We start from the raw sequence: 22,775 nt of genomic DNA, 5'->3' as shown, positions 1-22,775 counted from the left end.
TGGCATATATATATATATTTAAGTTGTCCTCTCTTTAAAATTTTGAGATACAGTTTCTTCTAACATATCAAAATATACCCTAAATCTCTACTATATGGCTGTGTTCTAGTCTCCTGCCTGATCACATTCTCTCCCCTTTTTTTTCTTTCTTTTTTTTTAATCCTCTTCTTTCTTTTTTCAAAATCTTATCAATTCCTTTTTTAAAATTTTTTATAATTTTCATCTTTACAGTCATATTCCATCCCTTCATCATATCAACCCTTATGTTGAACATACTTAGGTCTTTCTTTCTTTAAAATTTTAGGAGGCACTTTCTTCTAACAGACCAAACTACACCCAAAATCTAGTGTGTGGCACTGATCTATGCACCAGCCTGATCATATTAGATCATAGTCTGTTTTTTTGTTTTGTTCTGTTTTTGTTTGTTTTTATCTTTTTCTTTTTTTTCTCTTTTTTTCGTTCTTTCCCTTTCTTTTCCCCTGGTTTCCGGTCTTTTCTGATTTGTTTAGAGTATATTTTCTGGGGACGTTGTTAACCTGTTCGCATTTTGTTCTCTCATTCATCTATTCTCCTCTGGACAAAATGACAAGACGAAAGAAATCACCTCAGCAAAAAGAACAAGAGGTAGTACCGTCTGCCAGGGACTTACACAATACGGACATTAGTACGATGTCGGACCTAGAGTTCAGAATTGTGATTTTAAAGATACTAGCTGGGCTTGAAAAAAGCATGGAAGTTATTAGAGAAAATCTTTCTGGAGAAATAAAAACACTAAAACCTAATCAAGTCGAAATCAAAAAGGCTATTAATGAGGTGCAATCAAAAATGGGGGCACTAACTGCTAGGATAAATGAAGCAGAAGAGAGGATCAGCGATACAGAAGACCAAATGATGGAAAATAAAGAGGCTGAGAAAAAGAGAGATAAAACAACTACTGGATCATGAGGGCAGAATTTGAGAGATAAGCGATACGATAAGACAAAACAACATTAGAATAATTGGGAACCCAGAAGAAGAAGAAAGAGAGAGAGGGGCAGAAGGTACATTGGAGCAAATTACAGCAGAGAACTTCCCTAATGTGGGGAAGGAAACAGGCGTCAAAATCCAGGAGGCACAGAGAACCCCTCTCAAAATCAATAAAAATAGTTCAACACCCTGACATCTAATAGTAAAACTTACAAGTCTCAGAGACAAAGAGAAAATCCTGAAAGCAGCTCGGGAGAAGAGATACGTAACCTACAATGCTAGAAACATTAGATTGGCAAAAGAACTATCCACAGAGACCTAGCAGGCCAGAAAGGACTGGCATGATATCTTCAGAGCACTAAACGAGAAAAATATGCAGCCAAGAATACTATATCCAGCTAGGCTGTCATTGAAAATAGAAGGAGAGGTAAAAAGCTTCCAGGACAAACAAAAACTGAAGGAATTTGCAAACACGAAACCAGCCCTACAAGAAATATTGAAAGGGGTCCTCTAAGCAAAGAGAGAGCCTAAGAGCAGCATAGATCAGAGAGGAAAACAGACAATATTCAGTCACAGTCACCTTACAGGCAATACAATGGCACTAAATTCATATCTTTCAATACTTACCCTGAAGTAAATGGGCTAAATGCCCCAATCAAAAGACACAGGCTATCAGACTGGATTAAAAAACAAGACCCATCAATATGCTGTCTGCAAGAGACTCATTTTAGACCCAAAGAAACCCTCACCTTGAAAGTGAATGGGGTGGAAAACCATTTACCATGTTAATGGACACCAAAAGAAAGCTGGGGTGGCAATCCTTATATCAGACAAATTAGATTTTAAAACAAAGACTGTAATAAGAGATGAGGAAGGACACTATATCCTACTTAGAGGGTCTATCCACCAAGAAGATCTAACAATTGTAAATATCTATGCCCCTAACATGGGAGCAGCCAATTATATAAGGCAATTAATAACAAAAGTAAAAAAACACATGGACAACAATACAATAATAGTGCGGGACTTAAACACCCCCCTGACTGAAATGGACAGATCATCTAAACAAAAGATCAACAAGGAAATAAAGACTTTAAATGACACAATGGACCAAATGGACTTCACAGACATACTCAGAACATTCCATCCCAAAGCAACGGAATACACATTCTTCTCTAGTGCCCATGGAACATTCTCCAGAATAGATCACATCCTAGGTCACAAATCAGGTCTCAACCGGTACCAAAAGATTGGGATTATTCCCTGCATATTTTCAACCACAGTGCTTTGAAACTAGAACTCAATCACAAGAGGAAAGTCGGAAAGAACTCAAATACATGGAGGCTAAAGAGGATACTACTAAAGAATGAATGGGTCAACCAGGAAATTAAAGAAGAATTTTAAAAATTCATGGAAACCAAGGAAAATGAAAACACAACTGTTCAAAAGCTTTGGGATGCAGCAAAGGCAGTCCTAAGAGGAAAGTATATAGCAATACAATCCTTTCTCAGGAAACAAGAAAGGTCTCAAATACACAACCGAACCCTACACCTAAAGGAGCTAGAGAAAAAAACAGCAAATAAAGCCCAAATCCAGCAGGAGAAGAGAAATAATAAAGATCAGAGCAGAAATCAACGAACTAGAAACCAAAAGAACAGTAGAACAGATCCACGAAACTAGGAGCTGGTTCTTTGAAAGAATTAACAAGATTGATAAACCCCTGGCCAGACTTATCAAAAAGAAAACAGAAAGGACCCAAATCAACAAAATCATGAATGAAAGAGGAGAGATCACAACCAACACCAAAGACATACAAACAATTATAAGAACATATGATGAGCAGCTCTATGCCAGCAAATTAGATAACATGGAAGAAATGGATGCATTCCTAGAGATGTATCAACTATCAAAATTGAACCAGGAAGAAATAGAAAACCTAAACAGACCTATAACCACTAAGGAAATTGAAGCAGTCATCCAAAATCTCTCAACAAACAAAAGCCCAGGGCCAGATGGCTTCCCAGGGGAATTCTACCAAACATTTCAAGAAGAATTAATACCTATTCTCCTGAAACTGTTCCAAAAAATAGAAATGGAAGGAGAACTTCCAAACGCGTTTTATGAGGCCACCATTACCGCGATCCCAAAACCAGACAAAGACCCCATCCAAAAGGAGAATTACAGACCAATATCCTTGATGAATATGGATGCAAAAATTCTCACCAAAATACTAGCCAATAGGATCCAACAGTACATTAAAAGAATTATTCACCATGACCAAGTGGGATTTATCCCTGGGCTGCAAGGCTGGTTCAACATCCGCAAATCAATCGTTGATTGATACAATACATTAACAAAAGAAAGAACAAGAATCACATGATCCTCTCAATAGATGCAGAAAAAGCATTTGACAAAGTATAGCATCCTTTCTTGATCAAAACTCTTCAGAGTACAGGGATAGAGGGTACATACCTCACTATCATAAAAGCCATCTATGAAAAACCTACAGCGAATATCATTCTCAATGGGGAAAAGCTGGGGGCTCTCCCGCTAAGGTCAGGAACGCGGCAGGGATGTCCACTCTCACCACTGCTATTCAACATAGTATTAGAAGTCCTAGCCACAGCAATCAGACAACAAAAAGAAATCAAAGGCATCCAAATCGGCAAAGAGGAAGTCAAACTCTCACTCTTTGCAGATGATATGATACTGTATGTGGAAAACCCAAAAGACTCCACCCCAAAACTGCTAGAACTCATACAGGAATTCAGTCAAGTGGCAGGATATAAAATCAATGCACAGAAATCAGTGGCATTCCTATACACCAACAACAAGACAGAAGAGAGACAAATCAAGGAGTCGATCCCATTTACAATTGCACCCAAAACCATAAGATACCTAGGAATAAATCTAACCAAAGAGGCAAAGGATCTGTACTCAGAAAACTATAAAATACTCATGAAAGAAATTGAAGAAGACACAAAGAAATGGAAAAATGTTCCATGCTCATGGATTGGAAGAACAAACCTTGTGAAGATGTCAATGCTACCTAGAGCAATCTACACATTCAATGCAATCCTCATCAAAATACCATCCACTTTTTTCAAAGAAATGGAACAAATCATCCTAATATTTGTATGGAACCAGAAGAGACCCCAAATAGCCAGAGGAATGTTGAAAAAGAAAAGCAAAGCTGGCGGCATCACAATTCCAGACTTCCAGCTCTATTACAAAGCTGTCATCATCAAGACAGTATGGTACTGGCACAAAAACAGACACATAGATCAATGGAACCGAATAGAGAGCCCAGAGATGGACCCTCAACCCTATGGTCAACTAATCTTTCACAAAGCGGGAAAGAATGACTAATGGAAAAAAGACAGTCTCTTCAACAAATGGTGTTGGGAAAATTGGACAGCTACGTTGCAGAAGAATGAAACTGGACCCCATTTCTTTACATCACACACAAATATAGACTCCAAATGGTTGAAAGACCTAAACGTGAGACAGGAGTCCATCAAAATCCTGAAGGAGAACACAGGCAGCAACCTCTTCGACCTCAGCCGCAGCAACTTCTTCCTAGAAACATCGCCAAAGGCAAGGGAAGCAAGGGCAAAAATGAACTATTGGGATTTCATCAAGATAAAAAGCTTTTGCACAGCAAAAGAAACAGTCCACAAAACCAAAAGACAACCGACAGAATGGGAGAAAATATTTGCAAATGACATATCAGCTAAAGGGCTAGTATCCAAAAATCTATAATGAAGTTATCAAACTCAACACCCAAAGAACATATAATCCAATCAAGAAATGGGCAGACGACATGAACGGACATTTTTCCAAAGAAGACATCCAAATGGCCAACAGACACATGAAAAAGTGCTCAACATCGCTCGGCATCAGGGAAATCCAAATCAAAACCTCAATGAGATACCACCTCACACCCGTCAGAATGGCTAAAATGAACAAGTCAGGAAACGACAGATGTTGGCAGGGATGCGGAGAAAGGGGAACCCTCCTACACTGTTGGTGGGAATGCAAGCTGGTGCAACCCCTCTGGAAAACAGTATGGAGGTTCCTCAAAAAGTTGAAAATAGAGCTAACCTACGACCCAGCAATTGCACTACTGGGTATTTACCCCAAAGATACAAATGTAGGGATCCGAAGGGGTACGTGCACCCCGATGTTTATAGCAGCAATGTCCACAATAGCCAAACTGTGGAAAGAGCCAAGATGTCCACTGACAGATGAATGGATAAAGAAGATGTGGTATATATACACAATGGAATATTATGCAGCCATCAGAAGGAATGAGATCTTGCCATTTGCAACAACGTGGATGGAACTGGAAGGTGTTATGCTGAGTGACATAAGTCCATCAGAGAAAGACATGTATCATATGACCTCACTGATATGAGGAATTCTTAATCTCAGGAAACAAACTGAGGGTTCCTGGAGTGGGGGAGCGGTGGGAGGGATGGGGTGGCTGGGTGATAGACATTGGGGAGGGTATGTGCTATGGTGAGCGCTTGAATTGTGCAAGACTGTTGAATCACAGATCTGTACTTCTGAAACAAATAATGCAATATATGCTAAGAAAAAAAAAAAGAAGAAGATAGCAGGAGGGGAAGAATGAAGGGGGTAAATCGGAGGGGAAGATGAACCATGAGAGACAATGAACTCTGAAAAACAAACTGAGAGTTCTAGAGCGGAGCGGGGTGGGGGATGGGTTAGCCTGGTGATGGGTATTAAAGAGGGCACGTTCTGCGTGGAGCACTGGATGTTATGCACAAACAATGAATCATGGAACACTACGTCAAGAACTAATGATGTAATGTATGGTGATTAACATAACAATAAAAAAATTTAAAGAAAAAAATAAAATAAATAAATAAAATCTTTAGAAAAAAAGAAAATTAACTAAAGGAACATATTTTATAATTTCACCATAGTAAATATTTGAAGTAAATTTTATCAAATAATCAACAAGCCCATCCTTGGGGGCATCTCTAATAACCCAATACTGTGCCAGGTCCAGATAAAGGTGACAAGAAATATACACACTACCTCCCAAATAAAAACATACTGTAAGCCTAAGGCAGAAGCTCACAATGTTTTGTCCAAGCAAGATAGCCCTCTGAGAGAAAAGGCAAGGAAAAGGAATGCTACCACATCCCCCTTGTTCTTTCCATTTATACTGCAGGATCCTGAAAGCTGTCAAGAGTCTCAATGGAAAAGACACAAGGAACTAGGATCCTGAGTGGAGAGTGAGGGTGGATATTCTTTATTAGTGGAAGTGCTTAAGAGAAGCGACAGGTAAGGTTTAGCCAGAGTGCAATATGGTGGACATTGAGTGTTCAGAACAAGACCTGAGTCACGGAACAGGCACATACACACAAGCTCTGACCAGCAGCACAGGAGCACAGTAAGGTAGGGTAAGGAAAAGCCATCCCCATGACTGAGGAGAGCACAACAGGATTTTCAGTCCTACTGGTGTAACAGAGCAAGCACAGCGAGATGGTTCTCTATGACACATAAGTAGGGGTCCCTGCGGGGGACCGGGGGACTTTGTCAACCATCTACTTAAGTTAACAATGAGTCATACACATGACACTTTTCTTCCAAACATTAAAAAAAGGTTTTCACAATCACTAGGGATTAACTTTCTCATCCATACTGTCATTCCAGTACAGATGAGAAAAAAATTGAAATTTTTTAACATTTCAAAGCAGATGTTGGATAAAAGAAGGTTTTCTTAGATTTATAATCCAGTCTGTAGGTTGTTATTGGACCTTCTCTTACATTCAAGAAATACCATCTAGATTCCATCTAGGTTCAAAAGCGAAAACCTATGTTTATTATAAATTCAGTAATATATAAAGGTGACATCTGACTATGCCTTAAAATTTGTCCTAAGATTTTTGGTCTAACGTAAAATGAAAATAAAAATTGTAAAAGAAGAAACAAGGTTATCAGTATTTGTCGATGATAGGACTATTTACAATGAGACATGGACAAAAGCATTTCAAAACTATATAAGTGATAGAATTTTAAATGTATGGAATCAGCAAAATGCAAAATAGACACTGTGAAGAATCAATAATGTCATCATAAGTTGGAGAAATTCTCCTAAAATACTAAGGAAAAATGGAGGTAGGAAGAATAAAAGGTAATACGGGGATATGGAAGACAAATAATAACAAACATGGATGGAAAAGCAATATTTAAATACATAAAATAAAACTTTCCTGAGAACAGGAAAGATAGAAATATATAGAATGAAGGGGCACAATTGTTATATGACATACATAGAGTGTCTTCCCCCTTCTGCTACTAAACCTGGGGCATTTCTCTTAGAAAACTACCTTTCTCTAATTCCTTGGTCTGGGGGGACTGATAATTAGAATGCCTACATTGTGACTTGCCTTTTATTTAGTTTGGTAACTCTGAAAAGGAACATTATTAATTCTAAAATATTGGTACCAAGATGTGATCTTTTTAAAAATCACTGGGGATATTGTTTCGCTTCTTGGTTTGCAATCAGATAGGCCAGAACTGTGTGCAACGTCTCTGATGGAGCCTATTACGCATTGCAGCCATGGACAAAGTCACAGTAAATGATAAAAATTTCAGGCAAAAGGTGGTGTAGGGTGAGAGCACAGCTCTTGTTTAGTTAATAAGCTTCACAGCAAGAAGAAGAAATGATGGGAACGTCGGAAAGCCCAATCATGGGTCATACTGATCAGAGAGAGGGTCTCCAGGAGACCGCAGGGCTTCTTAATACAGCTGGATACTCCAGGCTCATCTTTATAAGAGTAACCCAGACTACTCTGTCTGGATAAAGACAACCTTCTGACTCAGCAATGCTAAAGGGCAAATGTCTGCTTTCAGTCAAGCAGTCACAGAAAGGGCAAGCTCGCCCTGAAGGAAAAGATGGCCTTGAAGGAACAGATCCTTCCTGAAGCACATTCGTGTCCACGTTAAAGCATGCTTTTACCGAGAGAACAAATTCTGGAAGACCAAAAAAATTCTACGTCAGAAATTGAGAGCCAACCTCTCAGATTCCTCTGTATTCTTCACTATTCAAATAAAATCAATTGCTAAATCTTGATGTTTCCACTTTTTAAATATTTATACAATCTGCCCCCTTATTAAATCCCTATTGTTACCACTTCAGGTCAAGCCACCATCACTTTTCACAAAGATTACTGGATTAGTCTCTCAACTGTTCTGTCTCCAGTTTCACTTTCCTCCAACTCGTTCTATCCCCCAATCTATCTCTTGCACACTACTAACATTCCTCAGACCATTTTCACATCCATAAACCAAATACGTTTTATTTCACAATGTACACCAAATATCATTTTTATTTCTAACAAAAGTAAACTCCAAAAACAAAAAATATTCACTTAATTTTCTTTTACGTTTTTAACTACCTGATGCTATTTTCTTTTTAGAATTGGACATTGTTTCATCTTGAATAGTTTATCTCCTGACTTTTTAGAAGCCTAAGGTCACCACGGCTGCCTTTGCTTTGAAATACTCCAAATTTCTGCTTAGTTGATTTAGATATTTTGAAACAAGACTTGGATTTTCACGTAAAACTTCATTTTTGTAGTTATAGAGCCTTGAGAAATAATTTGTGTAGTACAAATATTTAATCTCAATACACAGAATAAGTACAAACACAAAGCTGAAATTATATGACATAACACAGGTCAGCTAACAAGGAACAGAGCATTTTTCATCAACATAATGGTCGGTAAACAATTCCTACACATCACATACGGATCAAGTGATATGTTTGTTATTCATAAACCAGGATCCTTCATAGATCTTGGGTAATGCCCAGTAAATTCTTAAAGGTAGGGACGCCTGGATGGCTTAGTTGCTTAAGCGTCTGACTCTTGATTTCGAGTCAGGTCATGATCCGGGGTTCTGAGATCAAGCTCTGTGTTGGGCTCCATGCTTGGCATGGAGCCTGCTTAAGATTCTCTCTGTTTCTCCCTCTGCCTCTCACCCCCAACTCTTGCTCTAAAAATAAAATATAATATAATAAAAAATAAATAAAATGAATTCTTAAAGGTATTATATAATGTGAAAACTACATAAATATGTTTAATTATCATATATACATTTTAAAATAAACTTTAAAAAATTGCTACCATAAAATGTAGCAATTAGTTATGAATAGTTTTAAAAATAGTGGGCTACAAAAAAATAAAAAATAAGTAAATAAAATAAAATAAAAATAGTGGGCTACAAGATAAAATAGCAATTCCTCAGGTGTGGCATACAAAGCCCTCCACAATCTGGCCTCTGCTACTTCTCTCCCCTCATTTCTCACTGTTCAACACATGCTAAATTCTCACGCAGTAAAAAATACTGTGTTGTTTTTAGTCTCAGTGCTTTTGCACATGATATTCTTTTACTGACAAAACTCTTTAATTCTTCTTCCCCTTCCACCCTCACCTAACTGGGTAACTTCTCTACTAGAGTGCCACTAATCAGCCTGCAGAGCTGGACAGTTCCCAGGCCACCAACATTCCTCCCATTCTGGGCACACACAGATACACACAGATGGGGCCGGGTGAGATTAGAACCTGGCAGATGTGGTCTAGTTAGATCTGTCAAGGTTTTCATTTATTACATTAGCTTTTCACCAAAACGATTGGGACTTGCAGTTGTTAGGAAGCCTAGAGAGATCATATTGAAGTTTGCACTTGACCAACTGCGGGTGGCAGTGACAGATCTTGTTCATTAACAGGCAGGGACTCATGGATCATCCCAGAATGTACACTTACCACCTCATGAGAGGCTCTACCTTCTGCATGAGTATGTAGCTCATGTAGCTGTTCATAAATAAATCCATTTCAAAGACAAACATTTCAATGGAAAAGCAAAGGACTAAAAAACAGTCAAGATGCTCTGAGAGAGAAGGAAGGGGAACGTTAACAAACCAGATAGAAAAATTCAGACAGACAGACTGAGAGGCAGACAAACCGACTGACCCAACAGAATAAAGAGTCCAGATTATATAGTAATGGGAAATAGAAATCAAAACCACAAAGAGACACTACTTTATACCAATTCAATTGGCAAAAATTAAGAAGTATGACAATTCCAGAGCTTTGGGTGGTGGCCGCTGCTGGCTCTGGCTTCCTGTCGGGGGAGGGTGATGTGGCTTAGACAGCAGCCCCGACACCCCACCCCCCAAGTCCACCGCTTCTTGCCTCAGTGCCCCGACGCCACGGCAGCCCAGCAAGCAGCCCAGATGCAGCCACTGAGTGTGTGGTGGTGGGAGACAGAGCTACAGGTAAAAGTTGCCTACCGATCGGTTAAACCAATGATTCCCTGGAGAATACATCCCCACTGCCTTTACAACTATCCTGCCAATGTTACGGTAGATTGAAAACAGGTGAATCTGGGCTTATGGGATAGAGCTGGACAAGAAGATTATGACAGATTACGTCCCTTATCCTATCCACAAACAGATGTGGTCTTAATTTGTTTTTCTCTCACGAGTCCTGCATCATTTGAAAATGTTCGAGCATGGTGGTACCCTGAAGTGCAACACCACTGTCCCAACACCCTCATCATCCTGGTAGAGACTAAACTTGATCTCAGGGACAACAAAGACGTGACTGAGTGACTGCAGGAGAAGCCGACTCCCATCACCTAGCCACAGGATTTGGCCATGGCTAAGGAGATCGGTGCTGGAAAACACCTGAGTGCTCAGCTCTCACGCAGCAAGGCCTCAAGACAGTGTTGGATGAAGCTCTTCGAGGGTTCTCTGCCCTCCAGTCAAGACAAGGAAGAGAAAATGCCTCCTGCTATAAATGTTGGGCCCCTCTCCTGCCCTGTCCACCTCGGAACCTTTATATGCTTTGCTCAAAAATGGTGGAGCCTTTCACACAGTGCCAGGTTTTTGTTACAGATTACTTGTTCCATAAAACCATTTTGAACCAATCATTTTTAGGTTTTATTTGTTTAAAGGGTAAGACTTCAAACTTTTACATTATAGTAAAATTTAGCCCTAAAATGGCAAGCTTTCTTAAAGCCTTATTTTTCAAGAGCTCCTATTCCTAATCAGATTAAGAGTTGCCAAAATAGCTTGTGAAGTAAGTTGCATTGTTGTACTGAGAACACTAGGCACTAAGCCATTCAAGATCTTTTTCTTTAAGAGGAGACTACAGGAAAACAGTATGGAGATTCCTCAAAAAGTTAAAAAGAGAGTTACCCCTATGACCCAGCAACTGCACTACTAGGTATTTACCCCAAAGATACAGATGTAGTGAAAAGAAGTGCCACATGCACACTAATGTTCATAGCAGCAATGTCCACAATAGCCAAACTGTGGAAGGAGCCGAGATGCCCTTCAGCAGACAAATGGATAAAGAAGATGTGGTCCATATCTACAATGGAGTATTACTCAGCCATCAGAAAAGATGAACACCCACCACTGGATCAACATAGATGGAACTGGAGGGTATTATACTAGGAGAAACAAATCAAGCAGAGAAAGACAATTATCCTATGGTTTCACTCACGTGTGGAACATCAGGAATAGCACAGAGGACCATAGGGGAGGGGAGGGAAAACTGAAGGGGGGAAGTCAGAGAGGGAGACAAACCATGAGAGACGATGGACTCTGGGAAACAAACTGAGGGTTTCAGAGGGGCTGCGGGAGGGGGACAGGGTAGCCGGGTGATGGGTATTAAGGAGGGCGTGTGTGGTGATGAGCACTGGGTGTTATACGCAACTAATGAGTCATTGAACACCACGTTAAAAACTGATGATGTACTCTATGGTGGCTAACTGAACATAATAAAAAAAGACATGTTTATATCACAAAACCTGAAAAACACAGAAAAGTATGAAGGAAAATACACAAATCCCCTAAAACCCTAATACCTAAAGATATTTCCTGATTACACTTGGTATATTTCATTACCAAATAAAATCTTATTCTTATTTCTAAAAAAAAAGAAGAAGAAGAGACTACAGTGTCTCATGTTTGGAAACACAGACAGTTCCTAACTAGTTTCTGATAAGAAAGCAGCACATTTCACAATCATGAAATGTTGCCTTCTAACACACCAGTAATTTATCAGCCCGCATCCATTCCCTAACACTGGACTTGATGTTATAATGGAATGAGTGTAAGGACTCAAAACTCTTTGGATCAATCTTTTTGATTTTGTAGTGAGATTTTTTTTTTAATTAATTAATTAATTTTATGGGGGAGGGGCAGAGGGAAAAGAGAATCTCAAGCAGACTGTGCTGAACAAAGAGCCCCATTTGGGGTTCGATCTCACAAGCCTGAGATCATGACCCAAGCCGAAACCAAGAGTTGGACACCTAACTCACTGCGCTACTCAGGCACCCCTGTAGTGAGATTAAAAAAAAAAAAACTTAAGTGTATATGCTATTGCTGAGATTTTGAACAGACCTCTTACACCCACATCCCTCTGATGAAGTATCTGCTCTAGCTGTGGGTGCACTGGGGTGGGGTGTGTGCAGCATGGGAGGTGATCAAAGAATGAAGACAGTTATTTTGACAAAATATGGAGGTTAATTTATACTACATTGTACACATCATAATTAAACTGAGTAGGGGCGGCTGGGTGGCTCAGTCGTTAAGCATCTGCCTTCGGCTCAGGTCACAATCCCAGGGTCCTGGGATCGAGCCCCGCATCGGGCTCCCCGCTCTGCGGGAAGCCTGCTTCTCCCTCTCCCACTTCCCCTGCTTGTGTTCCCTCTCTCGCTATCTCTTCCTCTGTCAAATAAATAAATAAAATCTTAAAAAAAATAATTAAACTGAGTAAAAGTGTCACGGATAAAATTTTAAAAGGTTAACCTCTGTCAAATGCAGTAAATGATAAGGAAAGATCGGTATTATCACTGTTTTAAGCTTTTTCTTAGACCTGCCATCCCTCCTGAAATTGGGCATTTAATTCATCTTTGAACTGGTCATTCCCATAGTTCCTTAGTGCTTTTCTTACAGAATCCCTTCTTAATGAGCAATATGCCTCCTTGTATTATAGAATCTTTCTGATAATGCATTAGAAATTTTTTTTGGAGATTAGTAAAAGTGTATTCTTATTTCCTTGTTACTTTATTCAAAGCTAAGAAGCACTTTACTTAGTTTTCCAGTAACTAGGTGCAAAAATGACATGTTGCAGCTTTATAGTTTTTGAAATATTTTAGGTATTCCTAAACTATGAACATTCTTAGTATCACTGCCTTGCCAGATCACCAACACTGTACCTTGACTAATGCTGACCCTCCTCTTGGTCTTACCCCCCGGGGCACACACTTCCTGTTGTTCTGCCTAACCATGTTCCTATGGGTCTGTGGGGTTCTGGAAGCCTGTGCTCGTGCTAATGAAGTTCTGTACAACTTACCCACTGGCAAGAATATAAGGTTGGACCTTTCAACTACTAGAACAACATTTTTTAAATTGACAGTTGTAGAATTGTGGGGTGTTTTTACATTGATCTTTTGCTAATGCAATTAGCAGTATGTTTTGCATGTTTGACTTAATAAATCTTTGAGTCATAAAAAAAAAAGAAGTATGACAATTCCAAATGTTGAAAAGAATGTGAAGCAACAGGATTTATCCTGCATTACTGGTGGGAGTATAAACTGGTACAACCACTTTGAAAAACAATTTGACATTATCTTTTATTTTTTTTGCATTTTTTAAATTATGTTATGTTAATCATCATACATCATTAGTTTTTGATGTAGTGTTCCATGATTCATTGTTTGCGTATAACACCCAGTGCTCCATGCAGAACGTGCCCTCTTTAATACCCATCACCAGGCTAACCCATCCCCCCCCAGAACCCTCAGTTTGTTTTCCAGAGTCCATGGTCTCCCATGGTTTGTCTCCCCCTCCGATTTCCACCCCTCATTCTTCCTTTCCTGCTATCTTCTTCTTCTTCTTCTTTTTTTTTAACATATAATGTATTATTTGTTTCAGAGGTACAGGTCTGTGATTCAACAGTCTTACACAATTCACAGCACTCACCATAGCACATACCCTCCCCAATGTCTATCACCCAGCCACCCCAGCCCTCCCACCCCCCACCATGTTAGACATTTAAATAACCTCTGTTCTATCAGTTTCACTCCCTAGAGTGACATATGGTGTGTAGAAGAAACCCATACAAGAATGCTCTTAGAAGGGCTATTCCTAAAAGGAAACAACCCAAATGTCTATCAATAATAAACTGGAGAAAAAAAGTTTTCATATAATCATTCCATGGAACTCACAACAGCAAAAAGGAGTAAACTACAGTTACTTAATCAAAATAGATTAATCTCAGTAAGCTAATGTTATATGCAAAAAGCAAACACTAGATGACAATATACAGTATGATACCTTTTTTAAATTACAACACAATACTACTAAACAAGGTATTATTTAGACACACATATGTGATAAAACCAACTTAAAAAAATCCACAAGGGAATGATAAATGTGAAATCCTGGATAGTGGTGGCCTCAGAATAAAGGAGGAATACCTAAGTAGAAGAAAATCATTAGTAATATTCTAGTTGTTGGGCTAGGATTGGAAAATATGTATTTTAAAAATAATAAAATACTAGGGGTGCCTTAAGCATCTGCTTTCGGCTCAGGTCATGATCCCCGAGTCCTGGGATCAAGCCCCATGTCAAGCTCCCTGCTCAGTGGAGAGCCTGTTTCTCCCTGCCTGCCACTCTCCCTGCTTATGTGCTCACTCTCTCTTTCTCTCTGTCAAATAAATAAATAAGAAAATAAAATAAATTAAAAATAAAAGACTAAATAAGAAACAAAATTATTGTGGGCGCCTGGGTGGCTCAGTTGGTTAAGCGACTGCCTTCGACTCAGGTCATGATCCTGGAGTCCCGGGATCGAGTCCCACATCGGGCTCCCTGCTCGGCAGGGAGTCTGCTTCTCCCTCTGACCCTCTTCCCTCTCGTGCTCTCTATCTCTCATTCTCTCTCTCTCAAATAAATAAATAAAATCTTTAAAAAAAAAAAAAGAAACGAAATTATCGTTAACTATTAAGGATTCCAAATGTTTTAGGAGTTTCATCTGTCATTTACTGCTAAGGAATTACCATATCTTAAAATAAACAGGCTTAATACCTTAGAAATTTCAGTGAATCAGTAAAGCAACTCTTTTTTTTTTTTTTAAGATCTTATTTATTTTTTTGACAGAGAGAGACAGCAAGAAAGGGAACACAAGTGGGAGGGGGAGAAGCAGGCTTCCCGCTGAGCAGGGAGCCTGATGCAGGGCTTGATCCCTGGACCCTGAGATCATGACCTGAGCCGAAGGCAGACGCTTAATGACTGACCCACCCAGGCGCCCCAGTAAAGTAACTCTTGAAATACTTCAACACAAGTATCATTCGTACTGAATGGAGCACTGGGTGTTATACGCAAACAGTGAATCATGGCACACTACATCAAAAACCAATGGTGTAGGGCGCCTGGGTGGCTCAGTCAGTTAAGCGGCTGCCTTTGGCTCAGGTCATGTTCCCAGGGTCCTGGGATCGAGCCCCGCATCGGGCTCCCTGCTCTGCAGGAGCCTGCTTCTCCCCCTCCCACACCTCCTGCTTGTGTTCCCTCTCTCGCTGTGTCTCTCTCTGTCAAATAAATAAATAAAATCTTTAAAAAAAAAAAAAAACTAATGGTGTAATGTATGGTGATTAATATAACAGAATAAAAAAAAAACTTATAATTATAATACCAAACTTTCTCAGACTTTTTTGCTGAAAAGAAAGAAACAAAGGATCTTCACAATACCTGATTTCCATGAAGGTCCAAGACATCTAAGCTTTTGAGGTTCTCCAGATTTGAAATTTGCTTGATTCTGAAAATCAGAATAAGTGGAGTAGAAATACAGATGTATCAAACTTATTGTAAATCAAAACATGCTAAGGCATAACTCAAATATGTATATATAGAGAGATTATACATAAATACGTATATAAAACAAAAACAGATTTCCCATTGATTTAACTATAATGGTAAAGACGCAATTCCATTGGGGGAAATGTCCCAAAGAAAGCTTAAAAGTTGTATCTTTAGGAAAAAGCAATTCTACTTCTAAGAACCTTAGGCAAGGCACTTATTCAAGGCAGTTCCCTTCAGAATATGATCTAAACTCACCTCAGTTCTCAAGGCCCTAAACCTTGTGGCTGCTGACTCTTTGTCCAGGCTTATCTCCCACCACGGCTCAGGCTCTCTCTGCTCTGACGACGGGGGCTTTCTTGCTAGCTCTAACCTGACAAGTTCATTTCTGCCTGGGGGTGTTTATCCTTGCTGCTCCTTCTTCCTCAGTGTTCTTCACCCAGAACTTAGCACGGCTCACACCCCTTCCTATCCCCATTACTCTCTCCTTCCCCTACTTTCATTGACTTCATTGCGCCTATCCTTGCCTCAAATTATATTATTTATGTGTTTACCTTCTTATCATCTCCTTCCTCAAACCAAAACGTGAGTTTCAAGAGTGCAGAAATTTCAACATATTCTCTACTCCATCCCTAGCACTTATAAAAGGGGCTGGCACTGAGTAGGAACCCAAGAAATGTTTGTTTAATGAATAAATAAACATATACTAACTAAATAGATGAGTTTTATGTACAAGAGTATTCATAAGAGGATTATTTATCACAGACACAGATTAGACACCACTTAAATGTTTTCTACTGGACCTGCTCAGTTTGTGAATATTTGGAATTTTTGATTCGCCATCTTGTGAAAAGCTAAAACATTGCTATAAATTTTTAAACACAGCATTTTATCTCTAAAATGCCCCTTCTTATATTCCTTAAAGATTAGGGCCCATCCATTGCCTCCCTCATTCCTGTCTTTTCTGGCTACCTTAGCTGTCCAACTGCCCCCAACTGGACAGTTCAAACAAAACAAAACAAAACAAAAACTACTTCCTTTTTGTATTTCCCCCTCCTACAGATCCTACTTTCTCCTACTGCCATAATTCAGTAAAAACGAAGGAGCAATGGCAAAGAAAGGGTAGAAATGCAGTTCGTGCAATCCATCTTGATCACCATCTGCCTATCACTATTGATTTCTGTTGCCAGTGCTTACTGCCTCAAAGAACCATTTCTACCTTCCTAAATGTTTCCAGAACCTGGATCATCCCTTGAAACTTTATATACTGATTAACATGTAAACATCATACCAGTTTAAACTTAGAGAATTTCCATCTCCACGTGACCTCAGCCATTACATCACTGCCAAATCTAGAATTATATCACCACAACCAATTCAATCCAATTTGGTGTATAAAAATATTTGTCATACACCTACTATGCCGCATCACAATATGACAGCAATTCTTCTCTCCCTTATCTCTCTCTCTTCCTCTCTCTCTCTCTCTCTCACACACACACCACTCCCCCATCTTATCTTTTGTTCTTCCTATCCCTATTTTTCCTTAGTATATTAAAAGAATTTCTCAAGCTTATGCTCACACTATCAGATAGGAAAACAGCCAAAACTGTTAACAAAGTTATTCTTCACCTGCTTTGCTCTTGAAATACCTAGTACATCAGAGCCCATCTCTGCAGGCTACATTATGATACTGAGGCCTGCATAAGGACCTCACTGCAGAATCTATATGAAGGCTAGGCTTTTCAGGTGTTAGAGACAAATCCTTAAGTGGAGACCTTCAAGGAAGTAATAGAAAAGGAATATGGAATCCCAGAGGCTGGTGGAGAGTTTTGTATCTATAGTCCTGGGTGATCAGGAAAAAATGCATAGAAGTTTTACCTGTTAGCCTGTGATCATGAGGGCACCAGAAGATCTCACAAGGATAAACAGGAACACAGAAAGCAGAAGAGTGAGATGGCAAGAACTTCAGTAGCACAGTGGTACAGAAGGACTGGGCGTTCTTCGGTAGCAATGCAAAGCTCATATACAGAATCTGAGCACGGTCGTTTTAGCTTTGGGGCAGAAATCTTTGTTGAAGCTGCTTGAACTTAGAGGAATATGGTTGCCCTGGACTGTAACATCTGGCTCCATTGTTTTGGACTAAGATGATGCAGTGCTTTCCAAAGTGAGAGGGAGAAAACGTCCTGGACTCGCCCAGCAGGGGGCAACAGTTCATCCAAGACAAACCTGGAGAGACAGGGTGGCAGAAGAGCTGCTCTCTCCTCCAGCATTTCTCAGCCAGATTGGCCTAAAATTCACTAAAGCACTGCCTCAGGTTAGATTCATATCTTCAAGACTCACACAGCTGACCTGAGAACACGGCAGATGTGCATTGTTCTGATACTTCAGAAATATGCATTTTGGGAGAATGTGGAAAGTTGTCTTTCTGACTTTCTTTTTTATTCAAGGACACTAACAGCTCCAAAATTGCTTAATGGCTATTTTCTTTATGTGAAGAATAAAGTAAACCATGACCAAATGCAAACAAAATGAACAAAAAGATGAAGTAGAAAGAGGAAGAAGAGACTGCATTAGATTGCTTTTACTTGGCCAAGGTAAGGATACAGAAAAGGGCATTAGGTCCCTTAGACCTGGAGGAGCAGAGACCTCTGGAAAGGTCAGGAGGTCAGATGGACTGGTGTCTTTGATCCCCAAATTATTTTTTAAAAAACTTAAAAAGGTTATTTCCAAGAAGCCAGAGAAGCTGCAAAGTAGAGGCAGGAAGAAAAGTAGATTGAGAGTTGATTTAAAACACTGGGACCCAGGAGCAGCTCTTAGACACTATGTTTAAAACCAGCAAAGGAGATTAAAAACGCCACCAGGAAATACTGAAGGACTGAAAGAAGTGCATAAGGCAGTAGTGCCAAAGAATAAATGGAAGCTACGCAAACAAATAAAAAACTCCAGGGAATCAGGAACTAGTTAAGAAATCTCTGGGAGAGACAACAGGGAGCACCTAGAAGGGAATGCCTTAAATGTATGAAAAGTTGACATCTTACTTTATCTCACTCAACTGCTCCGCTGGGCTACTCCTACTGTGTACAGTTTATACATATCTAACCTTGCAAAAGTCCCTTTACATCTCCATTTCTTCATTTGTGAAATGAGAGAACTGATCTCTGAAGTCATTTTATGCTCTAAGACTCCATGCTCCTATAATTTCCCCAAATTCCCTCCAGCCACCATAATGCTCAGTTTAATGCTTGAACCAAGTATAAACGATAAACTACATTGGTGGGAACTTCCAAGAAATCACAGAGAACAGACAAGAGCCTAGGATTCTGGGGCATGATCTTGGAAAAAGTACCCTATACTACCACTGGCCAGTGAGAATAAAGAAGTAATTCGAGATCCATGCTGTCAGGGAGGGGGGCCGGGTGGAACCAAGCTTGGTATCTAAAATTCATCATTTGATAATATAAAAATCATTTTTGGAGTTTGCTAAACAGCTCTTCTTTGTAGGCATTGCAAAAGCTATCCAGCAAAAGAAAATGAAAAGTCATAGACAAATACCAAGGAAATGAGTCAGAAATTGTGTAACTGTACTACATAATAGAGCCTTACAAAAGGAACTGGGGAAGTTCATATAGGATGTAATAGTAAATACATACTGAAAACACCATCTGAACAAGAATCAATCAGTAATTTGACAAACATGAAATATCAAATGTCTACCCGCAGTCAAGCACTGGGAGGAATTATAAGTGAAACACACATAAGCCCAAAGTGAATACACACACTTACAAGATAGCCCAAGAAAACATAAAGTTAAGGCCAAAGTCTGCTATTTACTTCCATATAAAATATGGCACTGGGAAGCAATGGAAATAATAAAATACACATTCAATAAATATTATTTGGTTTGACTGTCAGATTGAATCTCATAAAACAAATTATGACTGAATCTTAATCCATTCAAATAATCTTACCAAATTTTGGTCGATTTGTTTCTTTTTTTTTTCAGTCTATTAGTTTCTTAAGTATTATTCAATTCTGAGCTGCCATCTAAACACCGGAAGTCTCAACATTAGCCCTAAGTAAATAAACAAATTTGTTCTACAAAGATTACCTGTTTTTCCCCAGCAGAAGGACACGGAGGGATCTCAGAGTAGAAAGCCCACTGATTTCTTCAATTTGGTTATCATATAAATCCAAGAATATTAGCCTCTGTAGATTAGAAATATTTTGGATCCGAGTTATAAAATTGTGTTGGAAGTTCAACAAACGAAGGTGTTCTTCTCCATCAATGATAGGACATACAGTCAGCTTTTGCCTAGAAAACATTTTAAAAAGTTAATAAAGTTTTGATGTGACAACCTGCCTCCTCTTTTTATTATTACAAATATTAATAGTACCTTTGTGCTCCCATGCTATGAGGAGAAAAAAAATAAACAGAACCACTTCTTGCCTCCAGGAACTGAGCCTCCTAGATCTAGTTGTAAATCATTTCTATAAAAGACAATATACTTTGGCAAAGGCAATTATTAAAATTAAATCTAAGCTCTCATTGTATTAAAAAAATCTCCAATATCAATTATTTCACATAAAATTGAATTATCATCAGAAAACACTCAATGTAATTGCCTTCTCAAAATTGAAATGATTCAAAGAGCCATGTCACTTAACACAAGAGATGCCCTTGCCATCAATCCACTGATACAGATTGTCCAGGCAACTAAGTCTTCAGGGAAAAAAACAACAATTTATACACAGGTCTTTCATAGATAACATCTTAGGAAAAATAAGAAATTCAGCCATCTACAGTTCACTTTGATGGAAACAGTTTCATCCTGAAATCCATTAATGGAAATGTGGTCCTTATAACACATTTCCTCAGAAGCTTAGATTTTAAGAATGTTTACATGTTCAACATTAACTTTAGACTTTGAAGAACATTTAGAATGCTATAGGATAGGATGAAACCTTACTAATACATGCTTTCAGCTGTATTTGAAACAGTAAAGCCTCCATTATGCAAAAAGTTATTATGTCTTACATGGGAAGTAAATACATACAGGGCCCTTTAAGAATTCCACTACTATAATAAATGGCCAGAGAGGAGTGATTCTACTCTGAGGTTTTCAACAGTGTTCAAAAAAAATGTCGCTGTATTGATCAGTGTGTGAACAACTCTAATGGAGAGACTTATTAGAACTATTTCCTTTCAGTAAAAATTAAGCAAATGTAACCTTTAAAGAAAATAAATCAGAATGCTACAAGCATGAGTGAAATTTGTATGTGATCAGAATCGTCCTCATTTATAGAGAAAAGATGATTAGCACAAAGAAATGACTGAAGGTGAACGGTTGACAAAGATATGATGTTTAAAAATACAGACCCTGAAAAAATTGGCTTAAAAAAGAAGAGTAAAATATAATAGACAATAGTTGAATTCTTTTAATGTGTGCTTAGTATTTGGAATTCATTTCATGCATTCAATATTACCACATTTGCTCCTTGTCTTATAAATTATAAATTAATAAATGACAAGTATTCTAGTTTAAAATTGATGTCTTTATCTGCTTAGCAAAAAACTTTGTCTCATTTTTCCTGCTTCAGTCTTCCTCTGTTTCTCAGTTAAACTTACCAATACCCCCAGCTTCTAGTTCATCCAATCTTTGAGTCAGTCATCACTGAGAAAGGAAAATAAATAATCTCGGACCTCCCTCTTACATAAGTCACTATAGCTTGAAATAAAGTCACTTTCTCAGATTCCAAATCCAATGACTAAGTCCCAACTGCAAGGCTCACTTGTCCATCCCCTAGCCCCCTAAGTCCCTGCCATGCAGCAAAACAAGCAAACACACACACATAATAAACCAGGGCTCTCTGGGAGGGGGTCGGGGGGGGTGGTTGTTCAGCCAACAAAATCCCTGAGTTGCTACACCTCCTGCCCTAATACCTGATGTATATTGGACAATACTTTTGCCTCTGTATTTCCTACTTGATGCTGGAACAATACTGCAAAGCTGTCATGAGATGTAGTGCCCTCAAGTGGTGATCTCAGAGTCATGGGATCAAGCCCCATGTCAGGCTCCCCACTCAGAGGGAAGTCTGCTTCTCCCTCTGCCCCTCCCCCTACTCCATTTCTCTCTCGCTCGCTCACTCTCTCTCTCTCAAATAAATAAAATCTTTTAAAAAAAAATTTGTTCTTGGAAACACACTGCTAAGCTAAAGGCATGCATAGCAGCAATGGTTTGTCTAGACTGGTTATAGCACTAAGGTAGGATAGGGGTGCTTCATCCACCATTCTATTGCCAAGGGCTTCCTAAATTTTTTATTTTTTATTTTTTATTTAAATTCAATTTAGGTAACATATACTATATTATTAGTCTCAGGAGCAGAATTTAGTGATTCATCAGTCTTATATAATACCCAGTGCTCATTATATCAAGTGCCCTCCTTAATGCCCATCACCCAGTTACCCCATCCACCACCCACCTCCCCTCCGGCAATCCTTAGTTTATTTCCTTTTTTTTCAAGATTTTATTTATTTATTTGAGGGAGAGAGAGCACATGAAAGGGGGAGGGTCAGAGGGAGAAGCAGACTCCCTGCTGAGCAGGGAGCCCGACGCGGGACTCGATCCTGGGACTCCAGGATCATGACCTGAGCCGAAGGCAGTCGCTTAACCAACTGAGCCACCCAGGCGCCCCTCAGTTTATTTCCTATAGTTAAGTCTCTCATGGTTTGTCTCCCTCTCTGTTTTCATCTTACTTTCTTTTTCCTTCCCTTCCCTATATTCACCTGTTTTATTTCTTAAATTCCACATATGAGTGAAACCATATGGTATTTGTCTATTTGTCTTTCTCTGACTGATTTATTTAGCTCAGCATAACACCCCCTAGTTCCATCCACGTCG

General features: G+C 39.1%; 1 protein-coding gene and 1 pseudogene across 1 annotated transcript in view; one reads left to right on the top strand and one right to left on the bottom strand.

Moving 5' to 3' along the window:
• Window positions 1-22,775, bottom strand: part of LRRC49 (leucine rich repeat containing 49) — a 172,436-nt gene that overhangs the window by 141,880 nt on the left and 7,781 nt on the right. The window contains exons 6-7 of the mRNA XM_028100496.2: window positions 19,985-20,188; window positions 15,766-15,832 (exon numbers count right to left, since the gene is read on the bottom strand). Coding sequence (XP_027956297.1) covers window positions 15,766-15,832; window positions 19,985-20,188 — 271 coding nt within the window. The remainder of the gene's footprint in view (window positions 1-15,765; window positions 15,833-19,984; window positions 20,189-22,775) is intronic.
• Window positions 9,759-10,805, top strand: LOC114206468 (ras-related C3 botulinum toxin substrate 1 pseudogene; annotated as a pseudogene).

This window comes from Eumetopias jubatus, unplaced genomic scaffold (genome assembly GCF_037043125.1).
Source record: "Eumetopias jubatus isolate StellerSeaLion01/CBP00866 unplaced genomic scaffold, mEumJub1_p1.0 scaffold_7, whole genome shotgun sequence".
NCBI lineage: Eukaryota > Metazoa > Chordata > Mammalia > Carnivora > Otariidae > Eumetopias > Eumetopias jubatus.
The sequence above is the reverse complement of the archived record's forward strand: the minus strand, read 5'-3'. Positions and strand labels throughout refer to the sequence as shown.